This window comes from Saccopteryx bilineata, chromosome 6, assembly GCF_036850765.1.
Source record: "Saccopteryx bilineata isolate mSacBil1 chromosome 6, mSacBil1_pri_phased_curated, whole genome shotgun sequence".
NCBI classification, from domain to species: Eukaryota; Metazoa; Chordata; class Mammalia; order Chiroptera; family Emballonuridae; genus Saccopteryx; species Saccopteryx bilineata.
The window spans coordinates 47992620-48016541 of NC_089495.1; the positions used below are offsets into that span (position 1 = coordinate 47992620).

General features: G+C 36.8%; 1 protein-coding gene across 3 annotated transcripts in view; it reads left to right on the forward strand.

The window, feature by feature from the left end:
• The window catches only part of NALCN (sodium leak channel, non-selective), a 361051-nt gene that overhangs the window by 193633 nt on the left and 143496 nt on the right, over window positions 1-23922 (forward strand). For all 3 annotated transcript variants that reach the window (XM_066235655.1, XM_066235656.1, XM_066235654.1), the window contains exon 14: window positions 14139-14276. In XM_066235655.1, the coding sequence (XP_066091752.1) occupies window positions 14139-14276 (138 nt within the window). The remainder of the gene's footprint in view (window positions 1-14138; window positions 14277-23922) is intronic.

Here is a 23922-nt window from a genome sequence, read left to right on the forward strand (position 1 = left end):
AATAAGAGAACATGAATTTACTATGTAGATTCTGTAGGATTTTAGTAACAGAAGTTTTCTTAATAAATCTTTAGTTTATTTAACAGTAGGACATATTGTACATCTGTGTTTTTAGGAATTCTATCTATTGTGTGTATGTTACTAAGTCTTTACTGCACCAAAAGTAAAATAACAAGTTCATCTGAAATTTTAAAGCACATATTTGCCAATGAAATGCATCATTTACATTATGAAAATGTAATATGACTGACATTAGCAAAATCTCTAATTAAGAAATAGGGCATAAATACTTCAAGATACTTGACAGTCTGTTCTATGAAGAAAATTAATTCAGAAGTCTCCTATTTGCATAAATCTCCAGGTCTCATTTTCACAGCTGTTTGTTCTGTCAGCTAGATGGTTGCATTTCAATATTATTTTAACATAATCGGTGGGAACTATACCATTCAACTAAAAATATTATGCTCTGCAAGAAAGATTGTTAGGAGAAAAATATAAGTTCGTTCAGTTCATCTTGATATTTTTTTTCTTAAAATTAATGTTTCTAATATAGGAACTTTAACATTTCAGTCTTTATTAAAATATTTTATTATTAAAATACATTATTTAATTTTAGACTCATGAAAATGAAAAGGTTATGTCCTTTTCATATGGGAAATGTTAATGAGTGGAGCTTATTTTAGCAAAGAATGAAGAATGTTGACAATATTTTTCATTAATCAGTCAAGCATAATATGAAGTTTCAGATGTATACTCAGTACTGTGCTAGACAAAGGAGGTAAAAAATTCTAAATATTACTTACACTGGCCATGCATATGGTTTGTTTTGGTAATTTAGATAGTGAAAGAAAATCAGCAATTATTATATCTCCAGATGTCTTACCTGTAAAGTCCAAAAGGATAGTAAGAATATGAAGTCAACAGATTCAGCCTAGAAACCTGGCAACAGCATTTGCTACCTGCAAGCCTAGGTTAATCATTTAAGGCTTTTGCACTTCAGGTTCCCATCTATAATAACAGCTACAGTATGTTCAGTAACTGATTCATAGAATTATTGCTAATATTATTGTAAATAATGGACAATTAATTGCTTAGCGTAAAGCACCATATAAATACTAATCATGGCTCAGTGTCTCTTTATCATTATTACTTTACCCTGAAAGAAATCCTAGGATACTATACAAATGCGTGACTTTGTCTGCATTGTTAAATATTATGTTATATGTAAAAATTAACCAAAGAATGACTAACATTTAAAAGAAGAGAGACCATCAAATACACCTACACACACTTTTATAACTAGGAAAAGATTCACTCATTTTTGCAAATGAGCTTCCACCATCTTTCCTTTTACTCTTGAAATTATATTTAAGTGTAGACACTTTTTAAAGTAATTTGCTGGGGGAATAGGCATAATGTTTTAATGTCTGCCCTTCTTCTAATTATGTTCAAGCTCATTTTGACATTTAAGGCCAATTATATTAGTCTAGATTCAAGACTTTTCCATAAATTTCACCAATAAACAGGCTTCCCCCCTCCTTTTATTCATTTAAATGGAATGCTTAGCAACAAGCATATTTTAGGAATTATGAAAACAAATAATGTGGGTTCATTTTAGAAAAAATAGCAAAGAACAGTTTGGCCTTTCTTGCCAACATAAAAGGCATTCACAGAATTAATTAAAACCACCAGTTTCAACTTGATTTCTTTCTAAACCACAAAGAATAAGGCATAGAATAATCACTTGACAGAGATAAATATTTTAAATATTTATTAACTACAGAAGTAATTGATATTAAAGATTTTAAGTTCCAAAGCATTCACATACAGAAACATACATAGCACCAAAAAAGTTTCCATTTAAAAGTCACTAAAGCCCTGGCCAGATAGCTTGGTTTGTTGGAGCGTTTTCCCAGAGCCTGGAGGTTACTAGTTCGATTACCCAGTCAGGGCACATACAGGAGCAGCTCAATGTTCCTGTCTCTCTCTCTCTGCCAATCAATCAACCAATCAATCAATCAATAACACTAATAACTAAACTCTTCAGAATAGGGCCCTACAACAAAATTTAGTGTTCCATTGGGTTCTTTCTCTCTCTCTCTTTCTTTCTTTTTCTCTCTCTCTCCCTCCTTCCCTCCCTCCACCCTCCTTCCTTCCCTCCCTCCTCCTTCCCTCCCTCCTTCCCTCCTTCCCTCCCTTCCTTCCTTCCTTCCTTCCTTCCTTCCTTCCTTCCTTCCTTCCTTCCTTCCTTCCTTCCTTCCTTCCTTCCTTCCTTCTTTCCTTCCATTCTCTTTTTCTCTCTCTCTCATTCTATTTATTGATTTTAGAGAGAAAAAGGGAGGGAGGAGCAGGAAGCGTCAACTTGTAATAGTTGCTTTTCATATATCCTCTGACCAGGCAAGCCCAGGTTTTTTAGCTGGCAACCTCAGCATTCCGGGTTGATGCTTTATCCACTGCACCACCACAGGTTAGGTGCCACTGACTTTTAAGACTGATGAATATATAATGACTTAGGACAGAGCACGCCACCTAATTTCCTTCGCTCCCTATTTTTAGACTACTTGCTAACATCACAAATTTGGCTACTATGGTGAATTGACAGCACCAAAATACACTATAAAGGCAATTCATAGTATCTATTAGCAACAAAACATTCACTGTAGCCCTTTTCTATAATTTTTATAGGTAAATATAATTTGGAAAAATAGACTAGAAAGTACATCACATAAAACTAAGTTGTTCAGTTGGCTGCCAGTACTGATGACTAACTAGATCACAGAGTAGTAGACACTTACAGCTTGAAGATATCTCAGGAGTCATTTTAGTTTAAAGATGAAATAAAATGATGCCATCAAAAACACTGTCACACTTTCAAAAGTATGTATCTGAAGGAAATATCTTCTTAATATGAAGTGGTTTATTCTATATAATTTTGTACTTTGTAAAAATAGAATCACATTGTGTCTGACATAAGAAGTTTTGTCTTAAAATATATAGTAATTCTAAACATTTTAACTAGTACAATAAAAGTTGTTTTAGCTTAAGATAATTTCTTTAAGACAGATTTTTAAATAATTGAATATGTTATCTCCATGATGTTTTAATATTTACAAAGTACTCAGACATGCTTTATTTGATTCTCAAAACAGTTTTCAGACAGTGATGATGTGATCACACCTTTGAGAAAGATTGATGTCACCATCAAAAAATAGGTGTTTTCCCAGAACCCATAAACCAATCAGTGATTTATTCCCAAACTCAGCTTTGTAACTATAGTACTGAAGGCTTGGTTCTTTCCTCTCTGCCCTCTGACTCACAGAGTGTCATAGTCTTTATTCTCAGCCCATTCAACCTCTGTCTTAAACTGCAGTCCTTCAGCTATTCCTTCTGGAACATCACCTCTTGAGAATGAGGGCAAAGATGAGGTAGCCAAAGTTAGATCAGATGGAGAAGGTTTGAAAAGCTTGTGGCTGGTAGTGCATTCACCAAAGACAACCAAGAGACTTGCCTGGCAGTGCTGTGAAGCTCCCATAGAGGCTGTGATGGAAAGGGGCCTGTACCCAGTGCTGTAACTTTCTCCACAGTGCAGCTGGATGGGTAGGTGTAGCCACGGAGAACTTGATTCACCTAGGAGTTGGCATTGTTCCTGAGAATTTGGCAAGCACAGAGAAATGGAATTTGGAGAACTGAAAGGAGTGTGATTGAATTGATGGACCACAGAATTTCATCTAAGCCAGAAAAAGAGGAATTGCAAGTCAGAAAATGGTTATTCCTGATGGCTTTAGCTTTATACTTCTATGTTTTTACTCCAAATTTCAAATCCACAGAATTTTTATTGCTAGAAACTTAGTTTGACCACAGTAAGCAGTGGCTTTTCGAGCTTTCAGTCATTGTAGGTCTTTAAATACATTGAGTGCCATTTGTATTGGTTTTTCCCAACCCCTAATTCTCTATAAGACCTTGATCCTGTCAGTCATGATTTTGCTAACCAATGTACTTTCTAGAAATCTAATTCCAACTTTAGGTAGGTTGAACATTTATTATATATTAAAGTCATGTTTAATATTGGAAAAGCTTTGAATACTTGAGTAAGTTTTAAATAAAAGAAACTATACAGGAAATATTAGAGGATTATGAGGTTAGTGAATTTTTCAGAAGATATTAATGTTCCTACATATTATTGCTATTTGAACGGGGAAGAAGAACCAAGGAGGTTGAGAAGGTGAATAATTAAGGCAATTAAAACCAAAAAGGTTGTCCCTTTTACACTCATTGCATACCATCAAGGCAAGTCTTCTGTTTTAGGGCTGACTGGTAGAAGACACAGCAGGGAAACTCAGTAAAAAGGTTGAGCTACTATATAAACTGTCAAGTAGACTTCATTTTGAAAGTAAATCTTTTACAGAGGGAGTGTTTCTGAAACTAGCTAAAGATAAAATAGATGCAGATGATTGTAAGATGAAATTTGTATGATGATATCGGTTATATTCTTCACATTTAATTTCTAATGTATATATTGTAAAGTGAAAGAAATGTATGTTTTACATGTATTTTAATACAAAGAATAAGATACACATTTAGTAAAAAGTCATTTGCAAAAACATATGTCCACACAAAATCCTGTATATGAATATTCATAGCAGCATTATTCATAATAGCCAAAAAACAAACATCAACTGATGAATAGCTAACATGTGGAATATTCATATAACAGAATGGTTTTTGGGGCCAATAAAAGGGAATGAAGGACTGATACATACTACAACATGTATGAACCCTGATCACATATTGTAAGATTTCATTTATAGAAAATGTCTGGAGTCTACGGCCATACCACCCTGAACGCGCCCGATCTCGTCTGATCTTGGAAGCTAAGCAGGGTCAGGCCTGGTTAGTATTTGGATGGGAGAAAATGTCTGGAATAGGAAATCCATAGAGACAGAAGTGGAGGAGAGAGAAATGGAGAGTGACTGCTAATGGGCAAAAAGTTTTTTGGGGGGGATGGTGAAAATGTTCTTAAATTAGTTAGTGATAATAGTTGCAAAACTCTGAATAAACTAAAAATCATTTAACTGTATACTTTAAAAGGTGAATTTTATAATATATAAAAAATATATATTTATTGAATTTATTGGAGTGACATTAGTTAATAAAATTACACAAGTTTCAGGTATACAATTCTATAACACATCATCTGTATATTGTGCTGTATGTTCACCGCCCCAAGTCAACTTTTCCTCCATCACCATCTGTTCCGCCTCTACCCTCCTCCACTTCCCGACACCCCCTTTCCCTCCTGCAGTCCCCACACTGTTGTCTGTATATGTGATTTTTTTTTTGCTTAATTCGTTCACCTTTTTTACCCAGTTATCCTCTTGATAAGTTTTAACTTGAAAAGTTCAATAAAGGAGTTTTCACCCCTTCCCTAGTTTCTCAGTCTTTCTTATTTTATTGTCCCAAGTTTATTGTATAGACTTTCAAGCATTTTTATACACACAAAAATATATCTAGATGTGTAAGTACAGATAAAATCATACTATATATGTTCCTTACTATATATTGACCAAAACTTAAGGTGTTTAACCATCCCACTTTTAAAGTATATTTAATTGTTTTTAACCTAAATTGATATCCACACATACTAGAAATCCAAAACATGCATTCAGGTCATTGGTTTATCAAAGGTCATTCATAATGTAATTTTTAAAGGGTCAAGAACTACTTTGCAAGGTCTGGATAAACACTTTCAGCCTGTTTATTTCAACATAGCAAAATACCTTGCTTTATCTTCACCTAACTCTAAGAAGGTTTATCAGAAATAGATTTGTGGTCAAAAATGGATACTTGAGGCCTTGAGAGGAAAAAGGATGTTCTGTCACTGATGAAGCTGCTTCTACCTCCAATAGGATGTCAAGGTCCTTCGCGGCCTGATGGAAGTATGGTCTAGGTCAGATGTTGTTCATCCCACCTGTGATTGATGTCTAAGGGTAACAAGTTTGAACAAAAGAGAATTCATGCATACTTGTTCATTCCCCTTTCTTCCTTCTTTGGTGATCTTTTTATTTTTTTTTTAATTTTTATTTTATTGATACTAATTTATTGTGTTTACATAGATTCAAATATCCCACTGAATGTATCCCCCCACCCCCATGTTCCCCTCAATATATCCCTTGCCCCCCCAATGCCCTCCCCCCTCCCCTCCAGGATTTGCTTTCCTGCTCTCTATAACGCTGTGTTATGCATATATAATTTCACCAATCTCTTTGGTGATCTTATTTAATTCAAGTATTCCCATCTTGATTTTTGGCTAGAAAGTACAGCACCAAAATGTAAGGCTACGTAGGGAGAAAGTATTTGCTGTGTTACTAGTAATATCAAGAAATATTGAGAATAAATGTAGAACTGAGACCAAGAATCAGGGTTGGATTTAGCAGAATTTCCTGATGGATTGGATGTGAAGGAATGAGAAGGTTCAGAGATGTCTATGAAGCTTTTTGCCTCAGTAACTTGAAAAATTTTATTTTTCATTTTCTAGGAAGAGAAGGAGTACAGGAAGAACAAGTATGAAGAGTTTAACAGGGACATGTCATATGAAGCTAGATGTACAAATGTGGACATCACCAGTATATAGATGGTATTTAAACCCACTAGAAAAGACGACATGAATTAGTTAGTGAATGTTGAGAGATAAGAAAGAGATCTGAAGATTGGACCCAGAAGCTCTGCAACACTGAGAGATTAGGAAATTGAAGAGAAACCAGCAAAGGAAGCTGAGAAGGGTTGGCAGTGATGCTTGCATCTATAGAGCAGTGCTCAGACCCATTCAGTGACCCAAAGACCCTTGTTCTCTGATCTTAGCTGTGTTTTTTCCTGTGTCATTCCTGAAACAGCTCACTGCCTCACACTTTTATCTTGTGGCTTTCACTCTCTACTCTGGTTCTCTCCCTATGTGTGCTGCCATATACCTAAAGAATATGATACTCACCAAGCTTATAATTTTCAAAACCTTCCCTCTCCATTAGCTGAACATCATTGCAGTCTCTTTATTCAGTATATTTACTTTTCTGTGTAACTTCTGTTCATTGAGAGATTTTTCTTTCTTGGAATATCAATATGTTTGTAAGTGACTTTGCAATGAGTTTTCTATTGCTCCTACTCAACTACACAGTCAATCTCCATTCATTATTCATTAATAATGTGATTTCTTTCTCTTTTTTTGTAGTTTTCTTAAGTGAAAAGTCAAGAGGCAGAGAAACAGACTCCCACATGCACCCAACTGGGATCCACCTGGCAAGCGCACTAGGGACTGATGCTCTGCCCATCTTGGGCATTGCTCTGTGCAATCAGAGCCATTCTAGTGCCTGAGGTGGAGGCCATGCAGCTATCCTCAGCGCCCAGGCCAAGTTGCTCCAGTGGAGCCTTGGCTGTGGGAAGGGAAGAGAGAGACAGAGAGAGAGAAAGGAGAGGGGGAATGGTGAAGAAGCATATGGGCGCTTCTCCTGTGTGCTCTGACCTGGTATTGAACCTGGGACATCCACACATCCAGCCTATGCTCTACCACTGAGGCCAACCCGCCAGGGCCCAATGTGATTTCTTTTTATTGCAACTTCCATTTGAAATTCATTAGAGATGGTTTTGGTTGGTTTAATTCTTCCTCGGTAGGGCAGAGCTGCTTGTTCCAGATCACCTCAGATGCAATTTACCCATTTTTAGATTAACTGTTCATCCCTGATTCAAATACCTGCGGCCAGGCACCTGAATATAAACAGGGCCTGACCTGGATAGTATGTTTAAGATGTGATAATGTCATTAGTAACAAAAAAGATAAAGCATTTGTAAATAAGTTGTTTACTCTTATTTATATCTGTAAGTTTGGATCTAAGAGGTAAAATAGAGTGAAATTACAGAAGAAACACAGAAAAACAGTAAAATTTGTCCCTAAAATCTAAGAGAATAAGTAGAATAATTAACTTTGAATCTGAAAAAGTTACACCAGCAATAACCACACAAGGAAGGGCTACAATTTTATATGATTATCTTTGAATAGCAGTTATTAGAAAAGGGAGGGAGAGTAAACAATCTAGACTCATGTCTTAAGCCTGTCTTCCTGAGCAGCTGAAAACAAATTAACTTGGAAAAGCAAATCATAGAGCATGGAGTCACATTCCTCAATCTGAGAAGACTCGGGTTGCGGGGATATGCAGAGTCTTGGAAAAAGATAACAGCAACCCCTCAAGTGTAGAAGAAACTGCTTCCAGCATATTTTATTAAAAGCAAGATGAACTGCTTTTTCTCAGCATTTTTATTTTTCCAGCTGAAAAGAAAACTTGAGACTGAAAGCAAGATAATCATAATTTATAAAAGCTAATTCCATCCTATAATAAACAAAAATTTAGCATAATTAAGGTATGAAGAAGAAAGAGGGAAAGAGAAGCCATGAGGGGACTGGAGGCCTGGGGGAAGAGAGATATTGAGAGCCCAAGTTGTCCTCTCTTACAACACAGAGGACCAAGACCAACAGAACCAACCTGTCTTGGCCGTCAGTGGAGTTAGAAAATCATGGCTAGAGAGAAGCCAGTGAATTGAAAGAAGGGACACATGGAACTGAAGGGCTCTGGCAGCTGTAAAGATTTCCAGAATTTACCTGAATTGGAAAAATATCTGAAGCCTGATATTTCCAATATATCTGCTCATAGCCTCAGCTATACTTGTCCCCTTGCAAATCCCTCTCTTCATAATGTAATAACAGGACTCTAATAACTGGGGATGAGATTCTGGAATCATTTCTCTGACACTGCATGAGAGAGAATGCCAAACCTAGATAAGAAAGTTAAAAATGAAGATTCTGACAACTGTGAAACAGGTAAAGAAAGTAATTAGTCTAAATTAAAAGAAGTAGTAAAGAAGATTACAAAAAAAAATCTATGAAAGCAAGAATCAAATGGTTTCTGGGCAAATGGAAGTTCCAAGAAGAATATGTGTAGGAGAGTAAGAGTGGAATTTATTCCAAATAATAGGTAAAATTAGAATCTGGAAGCTTTTAAAGGTAGAAGGAGGAAAGCGTATATTTCTTCTCCCAATGGAACATGAGGAAAACAATCAGAAAATATCAGCAGAAACAAAACTAAACTAAAAATTGTATAGGAAAGGATGTTTCAAATAAAGTATATAAAATTGAGCCAGATTTCCAGCAGTTAGTTGCAAGTAAGAAGTTGGAACTTCATTTAATCTTGAAGTTTTACTTTCTAGTGCCATGCATGTCATAATACTTGTACCCTAGAGGAGAAGATGTTGTCTTAGAACATTCCGAGGCTAAACAATGAGAAATATTTTCATAGTCAACATGTAGACTATCAATGATATTGATTATCAATATACAAAGGTGGAAAACTCAATTATGACTGAAAAATAAAATGTAAATTTTGTTGAACTTGAGGATGTAAGTGAAGGCATAACCAAAGATGGAAATGAGAGAAAGGGAAAGTAGTGGGACAAGCAATAGTGCTGAGGCCTTCATATTATACAGTGTGTGGTAAGTCATTCTGTCAAGTTTGATGGAATAAAAATAGTGATTAGTGTACAAGATGGGGGAGTGGTCAAGCAAAGTGGGGAGTGATGTGCTGGAACCAGATCTGTACATATCATAGCAGAAGTCTATGTCTAAAGTGGGTAAATCAAGAAATACTGAAGCCCTGGCCAGGTAGCTCAGTTGGTTAGAGTATCATCCTAATACACCAAAGTTGTAGATTCAATCCCTGGTCAAGGCACATGCAAGATCAACCAATGAATGCATAAATAAGTGGAACAACTAATTGATAGTCCTCTCTCTCTCTCTCTCTTCTTTCCTCTTTCTCTCTAAAATTAATTAGTAAATAAAAATTAAAAAAAAAACCTGAATAGAGGTATGGATAACGCCACCAGAAGTGAAAAGACAAATGCTCAAAAATGGTGGCTTCTGGAAAGTGGGGTTGAAATACTTAGACATGCTACTTTTTTTCATTAGGTGAGAGGCGGGGAGACAGAGAGACAGACTCCCACATGCTCCCTGACCAGGATCCACCTGACAAGCCTCCTAGGGGGTGAAGCTCTGTCCATCTGGAGCCATTGCTCCATTGCTCAGCAGCCAAGCTATTTTAGCACTTGAGATGAGGCCATGGAGCCATCCTTAGCACCCAGGGCCAACTTTGCTAGAGCCAAGCCATGGCTTCAGGAGGGGAAGAAAGAGAGAGAAAGGGAGAGAAGGAGAAGGGAAGGGCTGGAGAAGCAGATGTTCACTTCTCTTATGTGCCCTGACTGGGAATCAAACCCGGGACTTCCACATGCTGGGCCAACACTCTACCACTGAGCCAACTGGCCAGTGAATGCATGCTGTTATTTGTTATTCATTGTTTATTATTCATTAAGAAACCTATAATCAGGTTTCTTGACTGTAATATTTTAATAATGTGTTATCACCATAATTAAAATATTGAAAAAAGCTAAACAAATTGAGAAACTATATAAGAAGAAATCTTTGTTCAGATGTATGAGTAAAGACAATAAATGGAAAGATAAGCCTTTCTTTAAGATTGGAGGATAAACTGAGAACAACATGAATTTTTCTTGAATTAGTGTGATCTCAATGAATAAAGCAAGAAGATATTTTGTAAAATTTAACATAAAAATAAATAAAAGAATTCTGAGAATAGAGTTATGAGGAGGAGCTAGAAACCTAGCCAGTTATTAAAATGTATACTTTTAGGCAATTTGGAGGTGAAATAGATTGATGGAAAAGAATAGAAAGTTTTGAAATAGAGATGAAAGCATAAGAATATTCAATATATTATATATCGAATTAATAAAAGTTGTTTTGTTCATTAGATTCCACATATAAGAGAACAAACCATGTCTTCTTCTTCTCAATCCCCACACAGCAAACCTTCAGTAACCACTAATAACCCTGTTTAAATAAATAAACTAAGCAGGTTCTTCGAGGATCACAGATCTTGCCGATAATATAAGTCAGTAGGTATACTTGATTCACAATCTCAAACTATCATTTGGATTTAAATTTCTGAATAAAATCTGAGCAAAACTGACAAGGTACCCTTCCTACAGAACACAATTAATTTTCACCCTACAATAAAAGTATTTCATGGCACTCCATTTCATTGGTTTATTCATGTAAGCAACACGAATTGCATTGTACGAAAAGCACTTGATCTCAAATATAATTCACAGCATCTCACAATATGAACTTTCAGGTGGCTGAGCTGTGCAGAAATTAGATGTTTTTTCTTCTGAGACTTTGGAAAGAGTAGAAGATAACCCGAGTGTTCTTGCCACCATTGCTTATCTCACAGCAACAGGTTACATTCCCAGAGCTCTATGTTCCCACCAAGCACTTACTGAATGCTTAATAGTTGAATGCTCATGAAAACTAATGCAGCAGATAAAAACAAATTAAATTGGCTTGTACCCACAGCAGCTGAAAGGTACCCCTGGATTTTTGGTCTGGGTGCCAAAAATAAATCTATTGGGCTTCATCCTAAACTTTTCTGTGACTTTTGGAGAAAGAATTATATATACAGTAAATTTCCTTTTGTCCTGGTAAGTGTTTTGACTCTTTCCCTATTGCTATTGAGTCTTTAGGATGAACACACACTATCACACTGGTGACATCTCCATTGAAGAAAACATACCAATCTGATTGATTGATTGACTGATTTTAATTAAGTGAGAGGTGGAGAAGCAGAGAGACAGCCTCCCACCTCCCAAATGCACCCTGACCAGGATGCACCTGGCAAACTCCCTACTGGACAATGCTCTGCCCATCTGGGGCCATTGCTTGGTAACCTAGCTATTTTAGCACCTAGAGCAAGGTCATGGTGCCATCCTCACTGTCAAGGGCTAACTTGTTCTAATGAGCCATGGCTGTGGGAGGGGGGTGGAGAAAGAAAATGAGAGAAAGGGAGAGGGAAGGGTGGAGAACCAGATGCCCGCTTCTCCTGTGTGCCTTAACTAGGAATCACATCTAGGACTTCCACACGCAAAGCCGACACTCTACTGCTGAGCAAACCGGCCAGGGCCACAATCTGATGTTTTTATGTGCATCATCTTTGGAACATGTATTTCTTGCTTTTGGAGGAAATAAATATTCAACAGAAAAAAAATACAGGGAAAAATATAATTGTCCTCAATAATAAGTCCTGGCACAATTATGAGGTTAAATGATGTGTTGAAAAGTCTCTGAAGCACTTTTAGGATGAGTTAAAACTACCAGTCTCTTAGACACCACAAGGAAAAAACTATTTTGTTTTTGGTGAACCTGAGTTTAAATATCAATAGCAACATATTTCATCCTATTATGTGCAAAAAAGTTTTGTAGAGTAATGAGATGGTAAAAAAATTAACTCAAGGAAAAGTTAAGTGTTTTACACATCAACAAAAGGTGAGTGAAAAAAACATATCTCCTACTTCAGGATTCATGTAACAATTAGTTTCTCCTTTGTTCATATATGTCTATTATATGTTGAGCATTAAATGTCTTATTTCTAAAAAAGTTAATTATCTCTAGTAAAGGAAACAGTGCTGAGAGATCTTACTGTGCAAATAGGCTAGAAAAGTAGTAGATTCAAGACTTCACTGAATACAAGAAGCAGTACTTAGAAAAGTCCTTGCTTTGGAGTCAGAACACCTAAGTCAGGGGTCCCCAAACTACGGCCCGCAGGCCGCATGCGGCCCCCTGAGGCCATTTATCCGGCCCCCGCTGCACTTCCGGAAGGGGCACCTCTTTCATTGGTGGTCAGTGAGAGGAGCATAGTTCCCATTGAAATACTGGTCAGTTTGTTGATTTAAATTTACTTGTTCTTTATTTTAAATATTGTATTTGTTCCTGTTTTGCTTTTTTTACTTTAAAATAAGATATGTGCAGTGTGCATAGGGATTTGTTCATAGTTTTTTTTATAGTCCGACCCTCCAATGGTCTGAGGGACAGTGAACTGGCCCCCTGTGTAAAAAGTTTGGGGACCCCTGACCTAAGTGATACTTCTTTTAGTGCCGCAAATTAATAGAGTGACTTTAGACTAAATCACCTATCATCCTTAAGCCACATTTTCCTTATCTTCAAAAATAAAGAGTCAGATTATCTTTAAGGTCCTTTTTGGCTCTAAGATCTTAATTGGTAAAGAGAGCTTTTATCTTGGGATCAATTTATCTTTGTGTGATGCTAGACTTTCGTTCCGGGAGTCTCAGTACTTGAGAATTCAACTAAGTCTTCATTATACTGTGGCTCATAAAGATATAAATATTTTTAAAGAGTCACAGATTCCAATTGTCAGCTTTCCCAGAAATCATAAATTCTTATCAAGAAGTATTTATTAACCACTAACATGTACAGAACACGAGTTAGAGATGTATATGTAATCATATAATTAATAAGAAAAACACATAGAATACAACTAACCATAGGTCTTTGTAGAGAGAGTATGAGTCCTTTAGCATGGCTGTTTTTTGTTGGAATGTTTATGTGTTTTAGTCTTGGCTTCATCCATGGTCTTGACTCTGGGCTTTGAAAATTTTTTTAAAATTATAGAAAATGTATTTGTCTTTATTGAGTTGCTCAGCATGGCAGTATTAGAAACATTTTTTTAAAGATTATCATGTTTTTAATATAGCAAATAATTTGATAGATGGGTACTATAAAAGTAAAATAAGGTTATTTTGTGGGCCTTTAGATAAGGAAATGTAATTTATTATAAAAACAACTGTGCTTAGCAGCAAAACGATAGCATTCAGTAACTTGTTGAAAATGTTAACTTGTTAGCCTACGTAGAGAGGAAAAAATAAAGGCAAATAAATTAAGGTCTTGATTTTTTTTTCTGATTTTTCTCAACAATATTTATCACCACTCTTGTTCTAAATTAGGACAAAGTTGATTTTAATTTAGGACCATCATTTTAGTTTATCCACACTGAATAGTTTTAAAACCTTTAGTTCTCAGCCCATTTCCATCTGTTGAATTAAGGCTGCTCTTTTACTGAGCAATAAGATAAAAATCAGTAATATTGAGATCAAAGTCCTTAAACACCATATACAAATTTTAAATTGCATGCAAGCCTAGAGCTGCTGTTTAATACCTCCATTCTTTTTCTCTGTAGGCATTTATGTCCATGTTCCAGATCCTTACCCAGGAAGGATGGGTAGACGTAATGGACCAAACTCTAAATGCTGTGGGACACATGTGGGCGCCTGTGGTTGCCATCTATTTCATTCTTTATCATCTTTTTGCCACTCTGGTGAGTTTAGCACTTTTTTTTTCAATTATATCTTAGAATAATGGGATGAGCATCAACAGAAAGATTTTTGAACTACTTTCAATTTCAGAATGTGAGCCAGAGAATGAAGGTAGGGTGGTTTGATTGGATGAGGTCTCTTCCATTCAGAACTTCTGGGAATCAACAAACTCCTTGAGGAATTAGATTTTAGATTTAAGTAAGTTGTCTTCATCGGTACAAATGTTTGTATGAGGGAAAACAAGACAAAACACAGTTGAAATCTCACATTTGCATACTGCTTTAAACATCTCTAATCTTTCATACCCTAGGTGGTCTTAGGATCAAACCATAATAACATTATTATTGTTAGTCTTAATTTTGTAGAGGCACTGTCTTCAATTTCACTTTGTCTTCTTCACAGCTGTAATTAAACTGAAGATAGAAGCTGGAGACCTCAGGGTGCAGTCAGTTAATTAGAAATCAGTTCAGTGTTTTAGTGTTATGTGAGACAGAAAGAAGCAGATGAGGAAAAAATAAAACACATAGCTACAAATATTTTAGAGGCACAGTAAAAACTGAATACCTGATCCAAGAAAAAATTGACTTTTGTTACATGGAGTATGATCTTCAATGTATATATTTTTATTAAAAACAAAAAGTATGAAATATGGTTTATGACATACTAAAGAATATAATTATTAGGTCTTTCTAATGTGAAATGTACATCTCTATATAATAAATTGGAATAAACTGGTACATATTTAAGAAGCAAACTTAAACTCTACTCTTATGTTAAAAGTTCCAAATTAAGGACCCAAAATGTTACCCTTTATAGGAACACATGAAATAAAAACAACTGCTACTACTTATTGTTTGGTAAAATGTTTCAAAATCTTATTCCAAATATTTGAAACAACCTAGTTAGATAATATTCCCACTTTATCGATGATGAAGCTGAGGCTCAGGGGAGTTAAGTCATTTCCCTAATGTCACATAGAATATAACGTGAGAGCCAGATGTTCCCAGTTCTGCCTGGTCTCAAAGTTTATTGTCTTGCAATTACTTACTGCTGGTTTCCTAAATTATGACACTTAACTATTATCACCAAAAATGTCTGCATCAAATCAAACCTCTGCCCGAGTCACTAAAATAAAGCAAATTACATATGAACTCTAAGGTCCCTTCCAGTTCTAAATATGCATCAAACAAGTGCTTGAGAAAGTAGTTGTTATATTAGAGGTGCATTTGCTATATAGGGAATGGCTTTCAAAACTAAGACATGTGCATATTTGAATTCCATAATTATTAATAAGGGAGCACTTCATATAGCGATTGGCCATCTTCTTTGTGACTCTTTCTAATCATATGCTTTACCGATTTTTCTAAAACCTACTTTGTCTTTTTAAAATTTATTTGTTGTTGGCTGGCCCTGGCCAGTTGCCTTTGTGGATAGAGCATTGGCCTGGTGTGTGGACATCCCAGATTTGATTGACTCAGTATCAGCCCCAGTTGGGGATTGCCAGGTGGATACCGGTTGGGGAGAATGCTGGATTCTGTCTATCTCCCCTCCTTTCACTTAGAAAAAGTAAAATTAAATTTTAAAAACTTCATTAGTGGAAGTAGTACATGTATTCTGGATATTAATCCCTTGACAAGTATATAAATGTCCTTTCTTAAGCAATATTTTGTTATTCTAATTTGTAACATTTTTTTACATTATATTTTAATATGGTCAAACTATCAGATTTTTTTACTTATGGTCAATATTTATTTTGCACTCACACTTAAGATCCCCCCCTGACCCCGGGAGGTAATAAAAATATTCTCCTATATCTTCTAATTGTTTGAAATTTTTTCCTTTTACTTTTAGATCTTTAATGCATCTCTACTTACTCTTTATATGTAGTATAAGTTAGGTAAAATAGACTGTTTAAATAAAACTTAAATTGACTTTTCTCAAATACATGTATGTTAAATTATTTTTTAAATTTTTTTCCTATTTTTCTGAAGTGAGAAGCAAGGAGGCAGAGAGACAGACCCCTGCATGTGCCCAACTGGGATCCACCAGGCATGCCCACCAGGGAATGATGCTCAGCCCATCTGGTGCGTTGCTTTGTTGCAACTGGAGCCATTCTAGCACCTGAGGCAGAGGCCATGGAGCTGTCCTCAGCACCTGGGCCAACCTTGCTCCAATGGAGCATTGGCTGAGGGAAGGGAAGAGAGAGATAGAGAAAGAGGAGGGGGGAAGGGTGGAGAAGCAGATGGGTGCTTCTCCTGTGTGCCCTAGCTTAGAATTGAATCCAGGACTTCCACATTCCAGGCCAATGCTCTACCACTGAGCCAACCGGCCAGGGTCTCATTTATGCTAAATTCTTAAAGATTTGAGATACAGAGTTCATTTCCCTGATTATGCAGTTAATGCAAACAGGATCAGCTATTCAGTTATTTAAATTTGTAAGTGATGTTTAAAAATAAGAACTAATGAATTCAGTTAAAAATAACATTCTATAACTAAACTAAAACTAAGAGAGTTACTTCTATTCTACCCAAGAAAGTCTAGTGACTGGAGTCGCTTCCCCTATTCACTGGAGATTTTATTTAAAGTACGACCGGCAATTGTTTTTCTTTTTCTGTTTATCTTCAAACTGACATCAGTGTAATGGGCTCTATTAAGTATTTGATTCAGCACAGTTTTACTAAATCTTAAATACTATATGTAAGTACTAATACGTTCTAGCCAAAGTGGGAAAGAACTTGATCCCTGTACTGTGCAGGCCTACAACTAGTACAGAAATAAGACTAGTAAGCACAACAAAACAAGCAGATAAACTCTGTGGTTCAAAGCCTAATAATACAAGTAATACCTCAGCCTGAGCGCACATTTGCCATGTTGGTGCTTGCCATGCGGTCGGTGCCCATATATGTTATAAATGTGTTTCCCCGTCACTCCAGCTCTACCTAACTTGAAATAGTGTTTAAAATACTGGCAGTAAAGTAGCCAGACATTGTTTGTGGACCAACATGTAAATCTGTGCATGGAGGTGAGAGACCTATGATAACATAGATGACATTCTCTTAACAACCAAACATTTAATAAGTTAAAAAATCTTTATTCCATAAGCCTGTCTTTAAGTTTGAACTTTCTCTAAAATGAACATTTTTGTTAAATTGTATGTTTCTTTTGGAAAAATACTACAAAACATTGCAACCTCCCCCCACTCAAAGAAAAGAAGTCCACATAAATATGTATACAACCTCTTGTGTTTTATCCACTCTGGCTAGTGGAGTCACACAACCCGGTGAGTTCCTGATTTAGTCTTCCCAGGGACAGGCATGTACTAAACTGTAAAAAAAAGAAACAAATATTTCTCTGCAGTGTATTCTGGAATAAAAAACCCAAACAAACAAACAAACAAAAACAGCAGATTATTCCATTGTCTCCTGGAGGCATCAGTTTTTCAGCTCACAATGAAAATCAAGCTTAAGTGTTTAGCCAATTCATATTTATAACCAGTACCTATTGTCCCTTTAAAATGTCTCTCATCCTCCAGGTACGTGCTCTGTATTTCTATCCTGACTGCAGTTTGCAAAATGCTTGTGAAATTCATCTTTTCTTTTACTTTTGCTAATGATTTGGGGATTAAGGACTGTAGAAGATTTAACCAATAGAAAGACTTTATTTTTCCTCAGTGTTTCCCCCTTTATTATTGTTCCAAAGGAAAGCTCTATGATGTGAATACTGAAAGAGAGAAAATGTAATTAAGCATCTATTGTGGGTAGTCTTTCTGTTACTTTTGAAGTGCACAAATCAACACAGCAATCCTGAGAATTGTCATATTTTGCTGTCAAAAATGGGCACTCCAAAGTGTGAATTAAATAGTTTGATTTTATAAAATTCATTTAACTGTGCTTCTTCTGTGTTGATCATTTCCCATTTTACATTGCTCTGATTACATTTGACTTTTTGTTCACCTATATAAAAGAAAATTGTTTCCAGCCTGCAAGATGGCTGAAGAGAGTGTGATTATAAATGGTAAGAAGGAAAAGAAAAATACAAGATTATGGGGTGTTGGCCAGATACCTGCTGTGTTTCTATTGCATATTTGAAAATAGTTTTTTAAAAAATAGAAATTATTAATAGAGTTTATAATAGAGAAGGAAATAAGATTAAAGGTGACATTTCAGCTAAACAGCTATCTATAAGCTATGTAAAAAGGAGAAGAAAATAGTAAAAATAAACTTTAGAAAAGAAATGAAATGAAAAGGTGTAACTATATGCAGAGCAAAGGGAATGTAAAATAGAGTATGCAACTACAGAGACAGTAATTCTCAACCAGGAAAACCCATTCTAACATGGGGAGGCCACCCTATTGTAAAAATAAACCATAACTTTCAGCAGTCTGAGTCATGATAATCCAAAAGTGAGTCTTAGATAAGTATGGTGTGCAGAATGGTAATGTCCTAACAAAATTGGAGGAAATGATGATACTAGGAATATAACTTCTGAAGTGTATTGAATTTTGCTGGAATGTTCTGTGTATAAATGCAAGAAAACAAGTTTGTCGGTGATTATATGTATAAAGCCTAACCATGGTGAATAGTTAGCAAATCCTTAGTTCAAGTGTGTCTGGCTTTTTCAGACTCATGTAAGGCCTGAGGGGAGCAGTTAGAAAAAGGGAAGTGAGATCATCAGGATTTATTACAGCTGAACACCTATTAAGTCTCTGGACCAAAAGCCACATTGAACTTGGAAAAGTATGCTTTGAAATCCACTAAACTACAAGGTCAACACCCCACCAATATGTTGTTATGTCATTCATAATAGTTCTAAGGAGGACCTGACCTGAGATGGCACAGTAGACAAAGTGTCAACCTGGAACACTAAGGTCTCAGGTTTGAAACCCTGAGCTTGCCTGGTCAAGGCACAAATGGGACATGATGCTTCCAGCTTCTTCCGCCTTCTCTTTCTCTCTCTCCTCTTTAAAATAAATTAAAAAAAATTAAAACATAAGAAAAGAGAAAAAATTCTAAGAAGGATGCTTGCCAGGCTACCAGAGACTTGATATGTGGCAGTTTTCACGCTGAATGCATTGACAATGCTAAAAATATTGTGAGAATGGGCATTATAATCTTAGGAAAATGAAGAATTAGATACCTGGAAAATTTTAATAATTATTCTCCACTTTTTCATTGACATTGGTGATTCATATTTCAATAGTGATCATAAAATAAGGATGTGACTGTATTACATTAGTTGTATATTATAAGGTAGAACAAATACTTGTGTCAGGTGTTCATATAGTAGAATGCTAGAGACCTGTTACAAGTGACAAGTAGGCCCTGATGCGTGGCTCAGTGGTTGGAGTGTCGACCTAATGTATAGATATCTGGAGTTCAGTCCCCAGTCAGGGCACACATGAGAAGCAACCATATGCTTCACTCTCCCTTCTCTCCCTCTTTCTCTCTTACAGCCAGTAGCTGTTGGGTCTGGCATTGGCCTCAGGTGCTGAGGATAGCTCAGTTGGTCAAGCATGTCATGCTCAGATGCTAAAAATAGCTCAATTAATTCAAGCATCGGCCCTAGATGAGGATTGCCTGGTGGATCCCAGTCAGTTGCTTGTGGGTGTCTGCCTCACTGTCTCTCCTCCTCTCACTGAAAAAAAAGTGGCAAGTAGCCAGTGCATGAATATATATATATATATATGCATATATGAATTTTTTTTCAAAGCCTTGCACAAATGAAATACTGCTGTATTGAAAGTATATGCAACTGTGCTTTAAAAAAGCTGAAGAGGAAATGAAGAGCTATATCATTAATCTTTATTCCCCAGAAATTACATTATTTAAAAAAAAAACTGTGAGCCTGACCAGGTGGTGGCACAGTAGAACATTGGACTGGGATGCCAAGGACCCAGATGTGAAATACTGAGGTTGGAGATTCCAAGATGGCAGCGGAGTAGGCAGAAGCACAGACTCCCAGCTCACACCACCAAACTGAATTACGAATTAATTTAGGAGCAATCATCATGAAAATCCAACTTTAGACTAAAAGAACAGGTGTGAAAAACCAAGGAGCAAAGAAAAATCCACACCAATCCTGGTAGGGAGTGCAGGGGTGCTGTGGGGCCCCCTCCTGCTTCCAAAAGCAAGGGGAGGCTGAGGCTGAGAGTCTAGAAGGGCTCTTAATACAAGGAGAGAGACCCTGAGAGATGGGGGCCCTCAGTCTCAGAACCGTAGACCCAGCCTAGAAATCCAGAAATTAGAGGAGACAGATGGAACGCATTGATAGGGGAAAATAGCAAAGATCTGTGTGTGAGAAGTGGCAGGAGTGCCTTAAAGGGACAGAGCAGAAAATATTGCTCACAGCCACTTGTTTGGGGCCCCAGGGGTTAGGAGGGCTGAGAGGACTGGCTTGTCTTCCATGAGGAAAGTGAGGAGAGCGAGACAGACGGTGATGGGAAGAGGAATACCTGGGATGACCTGAGAAGCTGACTCATTTAGTGCACAGTAGCCATACTGGGGGAGGGACTGATCCTTCCATACAGCACAAGCCTAAAGTAGTTCCGGGTGACCCACCTCCAAAGTAGCTCTCTAGCAACAATCAGTGTGAAAGACACAGCCAAAAGCAGGAAGTGGGACAGAGGGGCAATAACTCAGGTCTCCATGGAGGTCTGAGATACACTTCCTCCTACTGAAGCTGAGAATGCAACCCACCCCAGAGTGAAGCTGGCAGAACTGACCTTCAGATCCTTCAGATTCTCAGAGGTCACACCACTGTATTCCTGGATACGGTTTCAAATAAGGTCCCTGCTGACATCAGTAAACAATCCCACTGCTGAGTTAAGTAAACTGAAAACAAACAAAACAAGACTTCAAAGTGGCTCTACTAGGTAAGGAGACCACAACTGAAACAAGCTTGCAAGCCACACACCCAAAAACAATGGGAATACAGAGAAATTTAAATCATATGAATCAACAAGACAAATCCCTAGAAAAAGATCTGGATGAAATGGAAGTAATCAAATTACCAGATGCAAAGTATAAAATAATGATTGTTAGGATGCTTAAGGATCTCAAAGCTACAATGGATGGGCTTAATGAACACCTCAATAAAGAAATTGTAGGCCCTGGCCGGTTGGCTCAGCGGTAGAGCGTCGGCCTAGCGTGCGGAGGACCCGGGTTCGATTCCCGGCCAGGGCACATAGGAGAAGCGCCCATTTGCTTCTCCACCCCTCCGCCGCGCTTTCCTCTCTGTCTCTCTCTTCCCCTCCCGCAGCCAAGGCTCCATTGGAGCAAAGATGGCCCGGGCGCTGGGCATGGCTCTGTGACCTCTGCCTCAGGCGCTAGAGTGGCTCTGGTCGCAATATGGCGACGCCCAGGATGGGCAGAGCATCGCCCCCTGGGGGGCAGAGCACCGCCCCTGGTGGGTGTGCCGGGTGGATCCCAGTCGGGCGCATGCGGGAGTCTGTCTGACTGTCTCTCCCTGTTTCCAGCTTCAGAAAAATGGAAAAAAAAAAAAAAAGAAATTGTAAGCATCAAAAAGGACATGGAAATCATAAAGAAGAATGAGACAGAAATGAAAAACACAGTATCAGAAATGAAGACTACACTAGAAGGAATTAAGAGCAGGCTGGATGAAGCAGAGGATCAAACCAGCGACTTAAAGGACATGATAAGCAAAAGTACGGAAGCAGAACAGCAAAAAGAAAAGAGGACCAAAAAGTCTGAGGAAACTCTAAGAGAGGTCTGTGACAACATGAAGAGAAACAATATCCACATAACAGGGAGAAAAGAAAGAACAAGGAATAGAGAACCTAATTGAAGAAATTATAGCTGAAAATTTCCCTAAATTGATGCAGAAAAGAGTCACACAGGTTCAAGAATCAGAGAGAACCCCATTGAAAAAGAACCCAAAGACACCCACACCAGAACACATCATAATCAAAATACCAAAGCTAAGAGATAAAGAAAGAATACTAAAAGCTGCAAGAGAATAACACTCAATCACCTACAAAGGAACCCCATAAGGATGACACCCGACTTTTCAACAGAAACACTTGAAGCCAGAAGGGAATGGCAAGAAATATTCAAAGTAATGCAAAACAAGAACCTACAACCAAGACTTCTTTATCCAGCAAGGCTATCATTTAAAATTGAAGGAGAAATAGAAAGCTTCCCAGACAAAAAATAAAAATAAAAAAACTCAAAGAATTCATCACAACCAAACCAATGCTACAAGAAATGTTAAGGGGCTTCCTGTAGACAGAACAAAGCAGAAAAAAATATCTAGTAAAAAAGGAATGTAGATTTAAAGAAAATAATGGCAATAAACAACTACATATCAATAACAACATTAAATGTAAATGGATTAAATGCTCCAATCAAAAGACACAGGATAGCTGAATGGATAAGAAAACAGAACCCATACATATGCTGTCTTCAAGAGACCCACCTCAAAACAAAAGATACACATAGACTGAAAGTAAAAGGATGAAAAAAATATTTCATGCAAACAGAAATGAAAAAAAAGCTGGGGTAGCAATACTTATATCTGACAAAATAGACTTTAAAACAAGGACTATAGTAAGGGATAAAGAAGGTCACTACATAATGATAAAGGGAGCAATTCAACAGGAAGATATAACCATTATAAATATCTACGCATCTAATATAGGAGCACCTAAATATTTAAAGCAGACTTTGATGCATATAAAGGGTAAGATCAACAGCAATACTATAATAGTAGGGGATTTCACTACCCCACTAACATTAGTAGATAGATCCTCAAAAAAGTAAATTAACAAAGAAACAGCAAATTTAAGGGATACACTAGATCAACTGGATTTAATAAATATCTGCAGAACCTTTCACCCTCAAGCAGCAGAATATACATTCTTTTCAAGTGTGCATGGTACATTCTCTAGGATAGACAACATATTAGGGCATAAAACGAGTCTCAACAAATTTAAGAAGATTGAAATCATATCGAGCACTTTCTCTGATCACAATGCCATGAAACTAGAAATCAGCTACAATAGAAAAACTGAAAAACACTCAGGCACTTGGAAACTAAATAGCATGTTATTAAAAAATGAATGGGTCAACAATGAGATCAAGGAAGAAATAAAAAATTTTCCTTGAAACAAATGAAAATGAGCATACAACAACTCAAAATCTGTGGGACACAGAAAAAGTAGTCCTGAGAAGGAAGTTTATAGCATTACAGGCATTCCTTAAGAAGCTAGAAAAAGCTCAAATAAACAACTTAACCCTACAACTAAAAGAACTAGAAAAAGAACAGCAAGTAAAGCCCACACAAAGTAGAAGGAAGAAAGTAATAAAGATCAGAGTGGTAATAAATGACATAGAGATTAAAAAAACAATACAGAGCATCAATGAAAACAGGAGCTGGTTCTTAGAAAAGGTAAACAAGATTGATTAACCCTTAGCCACAATCACCAAGAAAAAAAAGAGAGAGGACTCAAATAAATAAAATTAGAAATGAGAGTGGAGAAGTAAAAACGAACACAGCAGAAATACAAAGGATTGTAAGAAAATACTATGAAGAACTGTATGCCAAAAAATTAGACAACCTTAGTGAAATGGAAAAATTTCTTGAAAAATATAATCTTTCAAAAATCAATCTGGAAGAATCAGAAAACCTAAA